The sequence below is a fragment of the Lycorma delicatula genome, chromosome 6 (genome assembly GCF_047948215.1).
Source record: "Lycorma delicatula isolate Av1 chromosome 6, ASM4794821v1, whole genome shotgun sequence".
NCBI lineage: Eukaryota > Metazoa > Arthropoda > Insecta > Hemiptera > Fulgoridae > Lycorma > Lycorma delicatula.
This window is the reverse complement of record NC_134460.1, coordinates 82,123,041-82,140,606: the sequence shown is the minus strand read 5'-3', so window position 1 is coordinate 82,140,606 and position 17,566 is coordinate 82,123,041. Positions and strand designations below refer to the sequence as shown.

General features: G+C 27.7%; 1 protein-coding gene across 23 annotated transcripts in view; it reads left to right on the top strand.

Moving 5' to 3' along the window:
• LOC142325978 (CUGBP Elav-like family member 1) overlaps positions 1-17,566 on the top strand; it is a 1,952,897-nt gene that overhangs the window by 1,825,080 nt on the left and 110,251 nt on the right. For all 23 annotated transcript variants that reach the window (XM_075367994.1, XM_075367987.1, XM_075367984.1 and 20 more), the window contains one exon: positions 12,300-12,379. In XM_075367994.1, the coding sequence (XP_075224109.1) occupies positions 12,300-12,379 (80 nt within the window). The remainder of the gene's footprint in view (positions 1-12,299; positions 12,380-17,566) is intronic.

The window sequence follows — 17,566 nt, the reverse complement described above, 5'->3', positions numbered from 1 at the left end:
AGTGCTCTATTTCTATCCAACCTATGCGCCCAGACTGGCGCCGCGTATGCGATCATACTCTCGAAGACACCTCGGTAAACCGAGGTGTCTCCAAGCAGCAGTCATGCTTATCTTCTTGCAGTAAGGCTATGAACTGTTGGATAATTTCTTGTTAGACGGCAGCATCCTAATATTTGTCGCCCTGAATCCGCACACCACACACCTGTTTTTGTGGATGTAGGGGAGATTCAAAGAAAATTTTGGGTTTTCAGTACCTTAGGGCCGGTAGTTTTGACTATACCCACAGAGTTAGAAAATACGCTTCGTGTTTTTCACACTTGTGAAAAACAGTTAATCTGAAATGCCAGTGTTGTTTGTAATGAAGTTCTTGAACCATTGGTAGTAGTGAACCTCTTGCGTAATCGACATTATTTAGATGATGAAAAATGTGTATTCGATAATATGGATAACATTTCAACATTCTTCTGACTGCAGTGTGGGCTGAACCTAGTGAAATTTTCTTTTAATCGGCCTAGTGCACGTAAAGATTTACGAGATCTTATCTTTAATGGCTTGTACGACCTGTGTAGTTCAAATTGACCTGTGTCGGGCACGTTTCTGGTCTAATACCGAACCTGTTTCATGAATTTTTTTTTAACAAACTTCTGAATAACCGTTTTCAGATTTCTCCTTGAAATTTTGCCTACAAACAACATGAGATTTCTCTCTAAATAAGCATCCATTACGAATACATACACTAAATAAGCATCCATTACGAATACATACACTAAATAAGCATCCATTACGAATACATACACGTTCTTCAACAGTTAATCGCATTTCAACAAACAACACCAGATTACATAGTCTTGTTCAAAAGCCAAGCTCAACATAGACTGCCAATATTCAAATGTGTAGGCAATAATCAGTCTTCCTCCTCACTAAAGCTCCACCATCTTCCACATTATTTTACCTTATTTTCACACCAATAAATTCATTTTAACAAAAATGTGCAATTAGTATTAACTACTGAGTAATGGTCCTCTTTTAAACTGAACATTGTATGTAAATGACATCTGTGTGTCCGTTTGAATTATTTGTCCACTTAAAAAGAACTTCTTTGGGGGAAAAATGTGAGTAAGGAATGAAATTTGTACTAAGAAAATAGACACGCACTAAATATAATCTCTCAAATAGTTTGCTTGAGTGTGTAGGCTCATTTCCTGCGCTCCTCACAAATTCATATTCCCTAACAATGAACGGTCCATTTCAATTAGAAGATCCGGCTTTACCATATAAACTGTACTTCCGTTCCAGATTTGGCTTTTTGAATAATTTTGAAAAATAGATCGGCCTGTATGTATACCATCGACAAAAAACTGTATAAATTCCACTGGATACTGTGAAAACAAAACCCCTTCACCTTCTTAGAACGGATCTAATCGGTCTGTATGTATACCATCGCCAAAAAACTGTATAAATTCCACTGGATACTGTGAAAACAAAACCCCTTCACCTTCTTAGAACGGATCTAAGGCGTCTTGCCAGAACCAACAGAAAATCAACCTGTAGGTTGGGAGATTGATGGAAACGTGGATGGCGAGAAACGGTACCTGTAGGTATCCCGGCTCAGGACGAAAGTTTACCCAAAGAAACGTTTTTCAAGATCAGGTATGTTTATTCATTCCCCGCCAATTCTGTAGTAAATCAGAATTCAGAAATCTTTACGTACAAGGAATAATACGTTACTCTAAAAATCAATATAATAAACTCAGTGTAGTATATTTACATTTTGAAACGCAGTACTTGCTGAAACATTTTGCTGTTCCTCCAAATTCTAAGCCACACACCTTAAGCTCGAACCAAGTTTCACTGTAAAAATTTCTTCCTACCATCTAGTAAGTACAGCAACCGTGCAGTAGTTTTCAGAATTAAATAAACCACATATGTATTTATTCTTTGTTTTAGAACTTTTTAATATAAGTAAAATATAATCAATTAATGGTGTTTCTTTTTTCTTAAAAATGAAAGTTAGCATATTTTAGAAAAATTATTGCTCATCCCCAAAATTATTAACTATTCAACCATCAGACACCCCTCTTCATCCTAAATGAAAGGAAAATCCTACCGATAGTATGAAATGTCTTCAGTAAAACCAATTTTTATCCAGTTATTGACTGGCACGGTTTTTCTTTTTTTAATACAATTGCATCAGAATAGTTGGATTTTCCAGTCTCAGGCTGGCCCAATTTTCAGATACTACCAACAATCAAAGTATAATTTACCATATTTTATATTTTTTACAAAGTAAAAAAATTTGTTTTTTTTATTGTTATACCTGACAGCTGTAATTAACTTTAATGTATGAAGATATTCGAAAAAATCTTAAGAATTTCATTGGATATGAATTCAAACAGAATGGAATACGTTAATTTTTACGGATAAAAAAGAAATAAAGCATGCGCTGTAGAAAAAATTGTAAAGAATATTTACAGTATTAACCGTTGGTCTAATAAACCAATGGAAAACGTTTGTAAACGCATGTGTAGGTTGCTTGTAAACGTTCATCACAGTTTATTATAAAGAAAATAACAAATCCTATAATATTTTACGAAGTGTGTTTTTGTTTATATCTTGTTACTTTGAAGTTAAAAATAATTTTATATGAACTTATTATACCAATTTTAAAAGAAAAAAGTTAAAACATTACAGTATGTATGTAGTTATTTTTGGAATTGAATAGTTGTGATGAGTTGAAATTATGAAGTTTTGGTTGAGATGAACCTAATGGTGTAACGTGTACAAAGACTACGTTCGTTTATTTCAGAAAAATTTCTTTTTGATTTTTATGATGTTGAAATACAAACTGATTTCTTTTTGCCCTATTTTTTTTTCTTTTGCTATTTATATTAACTAATAATCTTTTGTCATAGTTATGACAATTTTTTTTTCTGAAATGTTTGATTTGTTTTTTGAGTTTGTTAATGATCTAATATGTCAATAAATTAGGTGCTTAAATAATTATTTCATAAATATTTATAAGAATTAAATGTTTGTTTAGACATAATTGAAAGGATCTTATTTTTTGCCAGTTAAATGTTTTGAGTTATTAATTCTAATTATGTACTGAAATATTTGTTGATGTTATGATATACAGAATTGACAGATTTTTTGTCATTAATTATAATGAATGTCATGCTCTTTAACTGTTAAAAATGAAATATTTCTTTCTTTTTTTGTTTAGCCTCCGGGAATTACCATTCAGGTATTACTACAGAGGATGAATGAGGATGATATGTGTGAATGAGTGAAAGTGAAGTGTAATCTACAGTCTCAGGTCGACAATTTCTGAGATGTGTGGTTAATTGAAACCAAACACCAAAGAACACCGATATCCACGATCTAGTATTCAACTATATACAACTATATATATATATATATATATATATATTTATTAGTATAAAACTAACCAACAGCCTTTACTAGTACTTGAACGCTGGAACTCTTGACTTCCAAATCAGCTGATTTGGGAAGACGCGTTCACCACTAGACCAACCCTCTAGGGGTTTAGAAATGAAATACTGGTTACGGAGTAGAGGCTGTAAGCTTTTATTTTATTCTATATTGTTCTTTCAGATTTTCGTAAAAACAAATATTTTAATTAATAATAATCCTTCACATTTTTAAATTTGGTTCTATACTATTTCTCTGAAATGACTTAAGAATTTAAAGGCTAGGTTATTACTTAAACTGAAGGATTTGATTACACTTAGAATTAGACTTGAAAGTTTCGTTAGAAAATAAAATAAGCCGTTTATTTATTATTACTCCATAAAATATTATACTGAATACACTTCTCACAAAATATTTAGGGTCATAGAGAAATTTACCAATTTTAAGAATAAGCATGAGTAATTAATAAATTAGTCTTGGAAATAAACTTATAGTTGAGTAGAAAGTTTTTCATAATCACAGCTGTATATGCGTGCTGTAAATTAAACAGAGAGCCTTCAAAACAAATAGATCATTTGATATCAAGTGGGTATTTTGAAAAAAATATTTCTATGGATTGGTAGTATTTTATGACAGTGAAACATGGATAATGGAAATTCAACGGATTTGAATTGAATGAGATTTTTAAAAAGAATTGTATTTGTAAAAAATGTTTAAAAATTAGATCAGTTGAGAGGAGTTTGAAATGAAAAATTTTTACAACAAATTGAAAGAAATTTTTGGGAAAATCTTCTAACAAAGAACTGTAATTATAAACTTTTAACACTTATAGTTTATTGTCCGCAGTTTTTCTTAATTTAATATGTTTGAACCATATTTTGAGATTAAACTATTATAAAAACGAAATGAATTAAAATTAAATGAATGAAAGTTTAAATTTAATCAGTCAAGCAACTGACCCCCCCTCCTAAATAAATCTTAAATAAATTTGATTATCCTCAGAGATTAAAGGATTTAGAATAAACTAACATCTGTAGTTTAAAAGTCCTCATCTATAGTTTAGAAGTAAACTTCTTATATGTTCACTAATAAGAGTGTTACGATTATATGACAGAAAGATACAGATAATGAAAATTTTATTTAAAATTTTGATAAAAGATTTCAGTGAATTGACCGTGTCATATCTGTTGTGTAGTAGCTTATGATTTTATGCTAAAAGTATGTTTCCATTTTATAACAAGTTTATAAAACTTTTTTTTAAAAACATTGCTTTTAGACTTGTTACAAATTCAAAAGAAAATTGTTTTAAAACATTTCTATTGTTTTAAACATGTTAATCGTTCCCAACCAGAGTTTCACCCTGCACCTCTTCCCACTAAATTCTTCATTGATGGGGTCTCTGTTGTGTTATAGTTCTGTGTCCTGAATTGCGTTTATATTGAAGTAGCATTTTGTACTGAATAGAGATTTGTACTGAACTGGGTATTGGGACAGAAAGATTCTGAAAACTTGATTGCATCCAGAAAATGTTTTGTTTCTTTTACATGTACAGTTAGTTATTTGAAGTCCTGGCATTTCTTAAAATTTCTGTCTGTTCAAAGTTGTCAGCTAATAAATCATAGTGAATGTCACTTATGAGATCACTAATACTGTACTTATTTCTCACTTGAAGAGGTTGTCCAACCGACAACCATAAATAAATATGTTTGATCAAAAAATATGCGGAATTTTTAAATTTTCCTGGCTGTATAAGTCCAATTGCCACAATTTTTTTTTGTTATGGGCAAAAAAGTGGATGCTTAGTTTATTTTTGGTGTCAAAAACGTTACATGTGTTTTTGTATGGTTGGTGATTTTTAATTTGTGGAAAAATTGGAACAAAAAATTGGCATTAAATTTTGCCTTAAGAATGGAATAATGTGCAGCACCGCATTGGAAATGTTGAATGTTGCTTATTTGAATAAAACAAGCATTTACAAGTGGTACAAACGTTTCCAGGAGGGGCTGTAAAAATGATGAGCGCCCTGGGCATCCCAGCTAGCTAGCACAGCATCTAATGACAATATTGAAAATGATTATGAACAATCACCAAATGTCTATCACTGAGTCATTAAGGATTACTACCTGGAAGTTCTATGAAGTTTGTGTGAAGCAATCTGAAGAACACCTGAATTTTTGGCGAAATAATTCATGGCAATTGAACCATAATAATACACTTGCTCACACCATTGATTGTTCATGAATTTTTGGCCAAAGATACCACTCTAATGATGCCTCAGCCTCCATATTCACCGCACATAATTATATACATCCTTGAATTGTTACGGTTTTTTTCCAAACGGGTCAAATTACTCATTATTTTATGCAAGGTAATGTAGTTATTAATTGCAGAGTTTTATGATTAGGCATGCTTAAAAGATTATTTCTGTATATAACTGTAACATTTATGCTAATGAATTTGTACTTTTTATTTGACATTGCACTTAGTTTTATCCTTTTCACTCAGTGAATAAATACCGTGCAAAATATTCACTTTATTTTTGTATATTTTCTTTATAGATAAGATTAATTTCATTTAGCTATATATTTTTTTTTAATTAGAAAAAAAGATGAATTTATTTTCAGGAAAATTAGTAAGTTTAAACATTTCTTTTACTTAATAAAATTTCATTGTCATGAAGTTTCATTATCTTCCTTTCATCAGTTTCTTGTTTGTCCTTTTACACCAGATTAAATTTGACAGTACTTTCACTATCATGTGTCAAATTCTTATTTTTTTAAAATATAAAATAAAATAAATTCGGCTTGAATACAAACTGAGTATTTTTCAATTTAGGTCTCAGTATTAATATTTTCTATTTAGTGATGGTTTTTTTAAAAGATTTTTTATTTATTTTATTCAGATTTCATTTCTATATGGGTAATTCATTTATTTATTATCAGTTTTGGAAATAATCAATCATCACTGTTTTTCAGGAATAATCATATTTACTTCCTCCATATTTCTAATGTTGCTCTATTTCCAGTTACATCATTCATTAAAATTGTTTGCTTATTGTTTTGGATATCACTTAAAAACAACATACATTATTTATCATTATAATGTATTATCATACATTATTTCACTAATAGTTCATGATGCTGGCCTTGAGTGATATTCAATAATCTTAATATTAAAATTGGATTTATTATTAATAACATTGGATTCTGCACAGCTGCATTTATGAAATTAAAATGCTGTTATCAGTTTTGATACTGATTTTTTTTTTATTGTCGACAGAATGCATGTCATGAAATAACTGGAACTAATTAATTGACAATACATTTTTGGATCTTTGATAAGTCCAAGTCTCTGGCAAGATGGCCGGAGAGTTTTTTGTTCCATTTTTTTTTTTGGATAATGAGTAGAATTGTCAAGCCACTGGATTTGAAGCACGTATAGTTATTTTTTGTTGCCATGGAAACTGTTTTACCACTACCTCATGTTGTGAATTTGTTTCTATAATAATATTTTCTTCAACTGCTTGTCAGCTATTTGTTGTTCCTCCTATCAGAACTTTACTGTAAATGTTAATAACTGCAATTATGTATTATTAAAATGGTAGACATGTTCCATTTAATGGGAACTTATGAGATATACTTGTCCATGAGGTCTTTTCTGTTAAGATAGCGCGTATCCTATGTTTTTTATTATATCTCTGTCGCCAAGTGAAGAATGCTGGTCTGTTAGAGAGTCAGATACAGTTATAACTGCAGCCCCAGTTTTAAAGGTGAACCTATTTTTTTCTTATTTTTATAAGGGTTTTTTTGTACTGACAACCATACAAGTACAAGAATGTTGAATGTTAGTCGAGATAAAACTTATGTTGTATTGGTTATAAAAACTGATTTTTGTTACACATTTTTGATAATTATTTTGTTTGCGCACGCGCGCCTGAGTGCGTTTTGCGATTTTATCATGATATATTTCAGAAACATTTTTCAATATTTTTATCAATTGCTGAAAAACTTGTAGTTTATCTCTGTATTACAGTGTATATTATAAAAACCTTTGTGCCAAATAAGGATAAATAAATCATCAAAAAGTAATTTCCAGATATAAAATAAGTCTTTATTAACATAGACATTTGTACTTAGAAATTCACCCAAACATGTTATTGTTGTAATGGCCACAGTAAAAATATATATAGTTTTGTTGTGTTATATATGATAATATGAGTATCATGTGTGTATAATAACAATCAACCTTTGTTTTTTACAGTGTATTTTCAATATTACATGTAATGTATTTAGAAGATTTTGGTTCTGGATGGACATACAGGCATTTAATTACAAGTGTATATGCTCAGACCAGAGTATTTAGCAAATCAGTCAACCTAATTTCCTGTTTACTGCATTCTGACGTTTTGCTTTAGTTAATCTAATCACTGATAATTTGTAAATTTATCCAGGCTAATCATTTTTTTCTGGTGCCCAATTCCATATTTCAAATAAATTTATTGTGCACTATTTTTAAATTTGAATTTCAAATAGTGCAGTAAACCCTCAATAAAAGGACTAATTTGTACTGGGAGAGGGGTCGTAAATTGTGCCCTTAGCATTGAATGCTATATTTTTACAGATTTGACTGCAGGAAAATATCCTCTGTGTATTTTCTTTTAGATTAGATTAAATTATTGTAATGTGAAAATCTGCTTTTGTATACTTTGTTGTGTTAAAACACAGTTATATGTTCTATTTTGGGCTTTAACCCAGTCATACGTTTTTCTTATTTGTTAATGATTGTTTCTTGTACAGAATTGTTTCATCGACATCAAATGATGAATGTTACTTTAATGTCAGTGACTGAAATGTTCGTAGCTGTATTTTCGTTTTGTATTTTAATGTGTAAGCTAAAGTCTTCTAACTCTTTTGCTCAACCAGAAAAGTTCTTCAGTTTTTCTTTTTACTTACTGTTGTTTTGATGGGAAATGTTGATAATAATGCCCTTGTTTGCCAGGTTAGAAGACATATGATTGCATTTTAAATTTAATACATCTCATCAAAGTTTTCCAGTTTGAGAATTAACACAAGCTTTTATTCTCATCTATGGTATTGTTATAGAACTTCTTCTGTCTTCCGAATATAGTCATTCTCCCATTTTTTAGTATGGTAGTTAGTTTTTTGGTACTTCATTTACTCCGTATTTGATTCTGTAGTTTTAATTTATATATATATACTTTGAATTTTATAAGAGATTGCTGATTTTCTTCTTTTTTCTACCATTATATCATGATAAACTTGTGTTTTCCTAAGAAGGTATGCTATTAATCATCCTAAAATAAAGCAGGAATTTATTCTACAGAAATAATAATTAGAATTAATGTGAAGTGATGTTTAAAAATGTAAAATAATAAATGTTTACAGCACTACAGTTACAAATATGTGGTAACAGAATCTTTTCTATAATATTTAAGCAATTAGGAAACGTAAGGAAATTAATATTTTAAAATTTTAAACTGCATTGTAAAATTACATTTACGTTTAAAAATACTGTATTTGATATAAACCATAGCGAAAGTGAAACAGAAGAGTTAAATTAATTTCAGCATGAATATAATTGGTCAGAAGGAAGAAAGAGGGTGTTATATATTGAGGGAACTAATGAAACCAATGTATTGTAGTATTATTACAAGAACTATATCTGTATAGCTATCCTCAACCATTTTCTTTGGGTGGCCTGTCACTCACCTATGTTTAAATAAATTAAGCAGGTTTTTGTTGTTTGGGGGGAGAGGGTAGAGTTTGAAAATCGGAACTCTAAGCTGTATTTGTTTAGTTGTTTTATTTTTATGTTGTTTATTTGTATTGCTTGGAATTGAATAATATTTTTTTGGCCAAACATTATCTTTGTTTTTGTTATTCCAAAGCTTGTTAAAAAAAATTCAACTTTTGAATTTTATTCATCTGCTCACTCATATCTATTATATAAATCTGTGTACAGCTATTGTTTTCTTTGATTATTTATAAGGAGTATGTACATAAAACCATATACTGGTTGTTGTTTAGTTATTACAAAAATTGTGTTCATTTAATATCATAACACCTTAATCTGGTAAGTATTTATTTTTTAAAACCTGAAACTTAATTTATTAATATGTATTTGTTGAAATAATTCTGTATGAAATCTTTTAACATGATTAGTTCTAAGACTCACAATCAATAGCAGAATATGTAATCTACTGTTTTTTTCTTTCCTTATATAAAAATCTATCGTCTCAATTGCTTTGTCATTATATATATACTTATTCATATTATATATGTTCTCTGTTAATTATGTACTTGTAACCTAAATTATGTTATTATGTTAACCTTTTATATTGGTCGGTATTATCTGAATTAAATATTGCATAAAATGTACAGCTTTATTAAATGCATGTTGTAATTCATATCATTAATACGATATTTTGTAAATTTTTATAATATATCATTTGTTAAATATTTTTGTGAAAAAATATCATTTCATGCACCATGTTATAATATGAGTTTGATTTTTTAAGGATTCAATACGTGTAATTAACATTAGGTTGAGTTTATTTTCCTCTTTTGTTGCTATTCAGACAGTTTTACATTAAACTATTTTAATTTCCGATGAAGTAAGGTGGCATTGCTTTTTAAATTGTTGCATTTTCAATTTCTAATTTGCTTTACATTTCTATTGGTTTTGTTTTTATATTATCATTTATGGTGTGTTGATATAAGACACAGGGAATTTTATTTTATAATTTTTAATTTTAGTAAAGTGCTCATACACTGTAAAACACATGCTGTGTTTAATCTTACTGTTCCTTCATATACTGATGAATTCTACTTTCATAAAAAGATTGTATAAGATCCATGTTATATTAAATTAAATCCTTAGATTAATAAATGAAACGAAAATGCGGGTTATTTCTTATTAAAAAATATTCGAAGGCCTTTGTCAAGATTTCATTTCAGTAAATGCATTGCATTGTACTGAACTCAAGTTTGAGTGAGAAAATGGAAAAATTGCCCCTTCCCATGGCTGAGGAAGAAATCTCTGCTTAAAATGGGGAAAAAATGTTTTAATCAAAAGTTTGAAATTTTGAAATAAAAAAGGAACTAATCAATAATTGATAATGATACCGTGTACAAAACTATGAATGTATTACTGTGTAAGTAGAAATTTCGCTGATTTAAGTTTTTTAACTTCTGTTCTTAAACGTTTTACATAAAATTATGCACCATATTCATCTTTATAGTTTTCATAAAGTAAAACTATAAAGATCTACTTTATAGTTGGTGGGTGGTGCCTTTGTAACTACTTATTTTTTCATTTTTGCACTTATAGATATTGCTTGTTTTTGATGGCTACCTCTTTTTGTAATTAAATTTTTTCCACTGTAACAGTTTATTTTTTGGTGTTCAAGGATTAGTAATATTTTTTAAACTAAGATTATAAAAAAATTATTCTAAATAAGACATTAGAAGAGAATTTTTTTTCATTGAAACAGTTTCAGAGAAATTAAGGCGTGATCTAGGATTCAATCCCCCTTTTGTAAAGGCATTTAGTACTTTACAATTCAAGTTAATACAAACAAACAAGGATAAAAAAATTATAAATGTATTAAGTTCTTTACATGTAGCAATTGCTGACCTCCGTGGTGGTGGAGGGATAGCATCTGCTTTTATCTGAAAGGTTCTGTGTTCAAATTGTGTTCAGCATTTGTAATTGTTTCACTTGTTATAAAATTCACTTCCCTTCATTATCATAAGTACTGAAATTGGGTGTAATTAACTGCCCATTTTCCCGTTCCATCATTTTATGTTAAAATAATACCTGTTTTTTCTTCTTTTTTCTGTAATATAATTACTAAATTAATATTGATTTTGAATGTTGATTTTTTCCATGTTTGCATTGTTTTACTTTTCATTTTTATTAAATTGTGATAAAACATTCTTTTTGTCATTTCTTTGTTTTGTATTTCTGTTATTTAATGATTATTTATGTTTTACTTTGTTGTTTTTATGGTTTGTATATAATTACTTAAAAGTTGTTTTTTCTTTTGCATTTTTGTTAATCTTTTTAATGCTTATTGTGAACATTTTTAAATAATAGGTATATTCATTAACTTACTTACTATGAATCCTTCAAAATTAATAACTATTTTGTCTTTTGTATGTACTATTTTTAATTTATAATCCTAGAACTTGAGCTATTTTTAATTTTTTTCTGGTCATATAAAGTGTTACTGAATTAAACAGTACACTAAATTAATATAATAGAAAACAGGTGGGATATTTTTATTTCCTGTTGTTTTTGCATTACTTTTATTTGAACCAGAAATGCAATTAAACTGTTAAAACACTACAAAAATTTAATTATTGTTTCCCTTACATGATTTTTCTTGTTTGTTAGATTACTTGAAACCGATAGATTTTTAAATTCTCGTTAGGCAAATGTATTTAACGTTACATATTTTATTATGGTTGCTATTGGTTGATGAAAAATTGTTCAGAAGGAATGTCAAGACCAATTTTCTCTGACAAAATTAAATTGATGGTTACAAATAATATGAAGAGAAAATTCAGTGATCAGAATCCACAAATAATAATGAACTGTCTACCTCTGCTGTCTTATGTGGATGAGATATTTGCTTGTATTAAAGAAATTTATAATAGTAATAAAAGTATCAGGATGTATGTTTTACTTGTTTGTGATTGTTTATGCAATATTTAATTCAGTTTTGTTTTCTGTACCGACCAATTTTTTTTTTTTGTATTCTTTTGTTCTTTTTTTATTATATGTTTGTATGGTGGGGCCATGTCTATAATGCCTGTTTTGTTTGTTTGTCTGTTTTGGTAAAGGTTGTGCGTTTGTCACTTACACCTCGAAGCAGTGCGCCAGCAACGCGATTAAAGCTATGCACCATTCTATCACAATGGAGGTAGGGCTTTCACTAAAATAAAAGAAAACCAGTTATAAAAAATTATGTATTATCTTTCTTTCTATATACCTTTTTTATTTTTAGTATTTTTCTATATCTTTACCTTTTATATCTATTATCCTTTCCTTTTATCTACTTCTTTCTTATTAATTTTTATTTTATAATTTATATACTTGAAGCATATTTCTGTTGTTATTGAAGGTAAGGTCACACTTTATGTGTTTTACTTACTCTCGTAATCTCATACTAAAGTAACTAAAATTTAGCTTTTAGTTTGTATTCTCACATTTTGTAATTTATAATTGGTAAATGTTATTTTACTTTTCCCTGTTTTACACACCTGAAACCCAAATAAGGTGGTATACTAAACACAGAATGTGTCACCCTAACCATACCCTTATCCTTATTTAACTATCTTTGTTTGCACTGTGTTTATGATATTATTATTGATTTAATTATTACAACAATAGTAATAATAAATAAATAAATATGATATAATTGTATGGTTTTAGGTTTTAACCAGTTCTTGTTACTTATTGAAAGATAAAGTTATGAATATACTATATACATATTATGTCATCAAAATCCTATGACCAGATAACAGTTGAAGTGCATGATGTTTAAGAAAGCAAAGATTTACATAAAGGTTTAAAAATATTTATACAATGCTACATAAAGCCAAATTTATGTGAGTGACATTATTAGTTGTAGGGAAGTTCAGCCATAATTTTGACTAGGAAAGCACAGGCACACAGAAGCTGTTTGTAAATTGTAAAGAGATTGGGATGAAATAGGTGGGAATTATTGTATTTTATTATGCTAACAAAAAAATATTTTTTTCTTGTTTTGATAAACCCATTTTGTATGGGTTTTCTTCGGTTTTGTGGTAAAATTATTCATGATACATATTTTATATAATTTTATGTGATAGATTCCAAAAAAAACCTTAAAAAGATAAACAGGTCAAAATTTTGAATGAAATAAAATATATATGATATTATGTGAAAATACATGTAATGTAGCAAAAACATTAATTTTATTTCACCTGTGAATTTGGTAAAAATGCACACTTTAGTTAAAAAGATTTTTTTTTATTGGTAATTTTTCATTGTTAATAATTATGTGAGAAATTTCCTGTGTTTTTATCCGTTTGTATTTCATATTAGGAAACTAAATCATTAAAAGAATCCATTTCTGTTTAATTGAAAACAGAGGTTTTTAGAACTATTGAAATCTTTTTTAAAAAAATAAATACAATATTTTAAAACGAGCTTTTTAATTATATATATATATATATATATATATTTTGTTGTGTAACTTATGTGACCTTCCTTCAATATACATAAATCATTTACTTTTAATCATTTTTTAATTTATGCATGTAATTAATAATTTTGTTTTTTTTTATTACATAAGAAAAGTGCTTTATTGTTTTTAAGTTTCATTGTAGGCTACAACAACTTTTCTTTAACTAAATGTGTATTGTAATTATTGTATCATAACTAATGCTATTTGTTGTATAGAATACTACTATTTTGTATTGATTTCTATTATATGTTTATGTGTTAAAACCATAGTACCTCCATGTCACATGATTACTAACTTTTGTAGTGGTCATCTTCAAGTAATGTGAAAAATTTATCTCTAATTATAGGAAAGTTTTTTTTAAATTTATTTAATATTAAAACATTTTGATTGAATTCCTTTTTTATTTTATGTAAATAAGACATCAGTTTAGTCAGTTAATATTATAATAATTTATGTAATTTCTTGACAAGTCTTGTCTGTAAATTTTATTGGAAGAAGCCCTTTGCTGACAGGGGTTTACACCTTAATCTATCATTGCTACTAAAATGGGAATTATTATAAAACACTAGCGATACCATGCTGACGTGTGAGTGTTTGAGCTAGTTGTTGTAGGTACATTTTATATTTTTATTTTTTAGTAAGTGATTTCTATTGTTTTTAGAAATTTAACATCAGTTAAAAATAATTAAAAATCGATAAAGATTACAAGTTTAGATCTACAGTTTTCAGCTAACTTCTGACTTGGTGTGTAAGATGAAAAATGGATAGACTTCTTTCAAAGGTTTTGCTGCAGTTAGAAAAATTATTTTATCTTTAGTCTCAAAGGACCATATTCTGTTTGTGAGAAAGTGACCTGACTTCAGCCAAGTAGACATACTGCTAAGAGCATCCATGGCCTGTGAGTTGTTTTTTTTGTTCCAGACATATCTCGGCAATTAAAAGCTAGTTAAACTAGCTTTCAACTTGAAACTAGGTTAACTTGTGAGTGAGAAGGCAGTGTTACATATTTAATTTAAGCTTCTCTTTTTTTTAATTTGTGGTGTTCAAAAACTATTGTTAATAAGTAATTTTGAGTCATAAGTATTTACATTTTTCATCCATACAGAATACCAAACTGTTGTTGCAACAACTTGAGGTAAACTTTTAGGTATACCACTGTATGCACCTGTTATTGAAATTCTAGAAATTCTGTTATTGAAATTCTAAATTTGGTAATTAAAGATAACTTGCTTATACATTCATGTGACTTGTAATATTTTCCATTTCTAGTTAGATTTGAAGAAAATCTGGCTTTTATTTACTTTTCTACTGTTATTGTTATAATTAGAAATATGATAGCTGATTGATACAGGGTAGTAATATTGAATGTTGTAATTGTTCTTTTATGTACTCTAATAATTGCAGCAATATATTATGTACATTTTCACTCTTTGTAAGATTAAATTCAGTGAATGTAAAAGAAGATGTAAAATTTTTATTTTTTATAATTTTAGGGGAATTGTTTGAGGGTTTAATGAATTCCTGACTGGAGAAATATAATAAAAGTTTAAACAATAAAAGACTGGTAATTAATAGTTCAACATCATACTTCCCATCATGCTATATTTGTGAATTATTAACAAGTTTCACTGTCCTGAATATTTTTGTATTTTGGAGTTAAAAGGTTGTTCTAGGTTTAAGATAAATCTTTATGCAGTCTTTGTTTATTCGTATAAAAACGTATTCAGTTAATGTACATATTTTTTTAACTTGCATAAAGTTTTCTTTATATTTTTTTGTAATTGTAGAAATTCAGTAGGGATTTTAAAAGAATAGATTTGACCTACTATTTCAGCTGTTCTTGGTAAGTTCTCATACACTTTCAATGCTAATTTCAAAATTATGCTTAATTTTTATGATTTTTAATATAAAGTCCTTTATAAATTCAACTGTTAATTATCTATTTTCCTTGAGGAAAGCTGTTACAAATTCAGTTATCATTATTGGTTTTTCCCTATCAAAGTTTTTATTGATTTTTTCAGATATTTGTTAAAATAGTTATGTATTACTATCAGATATTATGTTTTATTTTTAAAACTTAACAGATGACTTATGAATTACTAAGTGAAGTTTAGGGATATATAAAAAGATATCCTTTTTTTAATTGAATTAATATGATTGTAATTATTGTTGAATCACTTTTTTTAGTGTTTAATAATAGGTTGAAGTAGATGTGTTGTGAAAATGAAGTAGTTTATGTGTAAATTCAAACCAATCGTTTTTAATCTTATTGTTTTTATAAAATAAGTTAGCAGTAGACATAAGTTACTACAGGTTTGTTAGTTGTAATTGGTCAGGTGATTATTTGGTCAGCCAATGGTAACTTTAATAGAGATTGCTGCTATCAGATTGGTTATTTCTTTGGTCCCTGATATAAAATAATTCGCCTTCTTCAAGAACATTGATGTTTTGGTAGATGAACATAAACTTCAAATATATTTAAAGATAATGTTCTAAAATAATGTTCATCTTTTGAAATTGCATTATTTCTTTAATGTTTGTTATTTTAGTTGTATATAATATAGAACAAAATTCTTATAATTATATTTTAAAGTATTCTTATTTTTACTCTCTATTAAAAAAAGAGATAGAATATTATTAAAAAAGTAAGTGTTTTATTCTTAGGATTGCCCTGGTTTGATTGTTAAATATCATTCTTGGCAATTGTAAGACAGCTGAACAAACTTGTCTAACATCTGTTTGGTAGGAAAGGAAGTCATCAAGTGAGAGTTAAATCACTAAAGATTTAAATACCATTAATTTTATCTGTTATGATTTTGTAACATCACTTATTGCATTAATATGCAGTCATATTGTTTTATAAATTTGTTATTTTATTACTTTTTCTCAAAAAATTTCATTCCATTAAATTAATTTCAAATTGCATTGATTTAATATATAGATAGAAGGTTGGGGGTTGTTCAGAGTCTTAAATTGCATTTAATCTTAGTTTTGTTTTATTGTTACTAGTACTTGTTTCAAGAGTACTAACTTCTTAAAAGCGTTCTGTGTTATAGTAGTTCACTATTAACCTACAGTTATAAAGTGGAATAATGTGCATTATAGAAGGATTAGTTGGTCTTTATATTCTACTACTTAATGTAATAAAACTGTCCGGGAATGTGTTAATAGCATTACTTTTAACTTAATTATTATTAATGGAGGTTTCTCGACATATTCCACATTAGAAATAAAATCTAAGATCTATACCTGTTTTAGTTACTTTAATTAATTTTTTGTCTATTTGGTGTTGTTATTATAAAGTTAAATAAAATCTTTGAGTGTTAGGGATTATATTAATTGTGAATTAGCATTAAAGTTATTTCATAATGAAGAGAAAATATAATTCATGAATTCATGTAATTTTTGTATAGTCAATTTTTTAAGAAACAAAAGTAATAGAATTTATTTTTTTTTGTACTAGTGATTGCATTGTTCAAAGATATTATTGTAAGTAATTAATTATCAAAGTTCATTTAGGAAATTTTAAAATAATTTATGTGAAGGAAAATTCAAAATCTTTACATCTGCTAAAATAAAATTAGATCGTTGTTTGATTTTTTTCTATTTGTTTTCTCTTGCAGTTTTCAAGGAATTTTTAGTCTAATATATTAATAAGGTCCAGTTATGAAGATACATAAAAATACTGGCTTTTGGTATAACAACCTAGTTACAATGAAGAGAATAGATCAGTCAGCCTATTAGTTTGACGACAGATTATCATATTAAAAATGTATTTGAGATTGATTGGTTGGTTTTAATATCATTAGTTTATCAGTTTTTTAAAGAAACTCAAATTTAGTGAAATCTAACTACACTGGGAAAGAGTGGTAGATAATT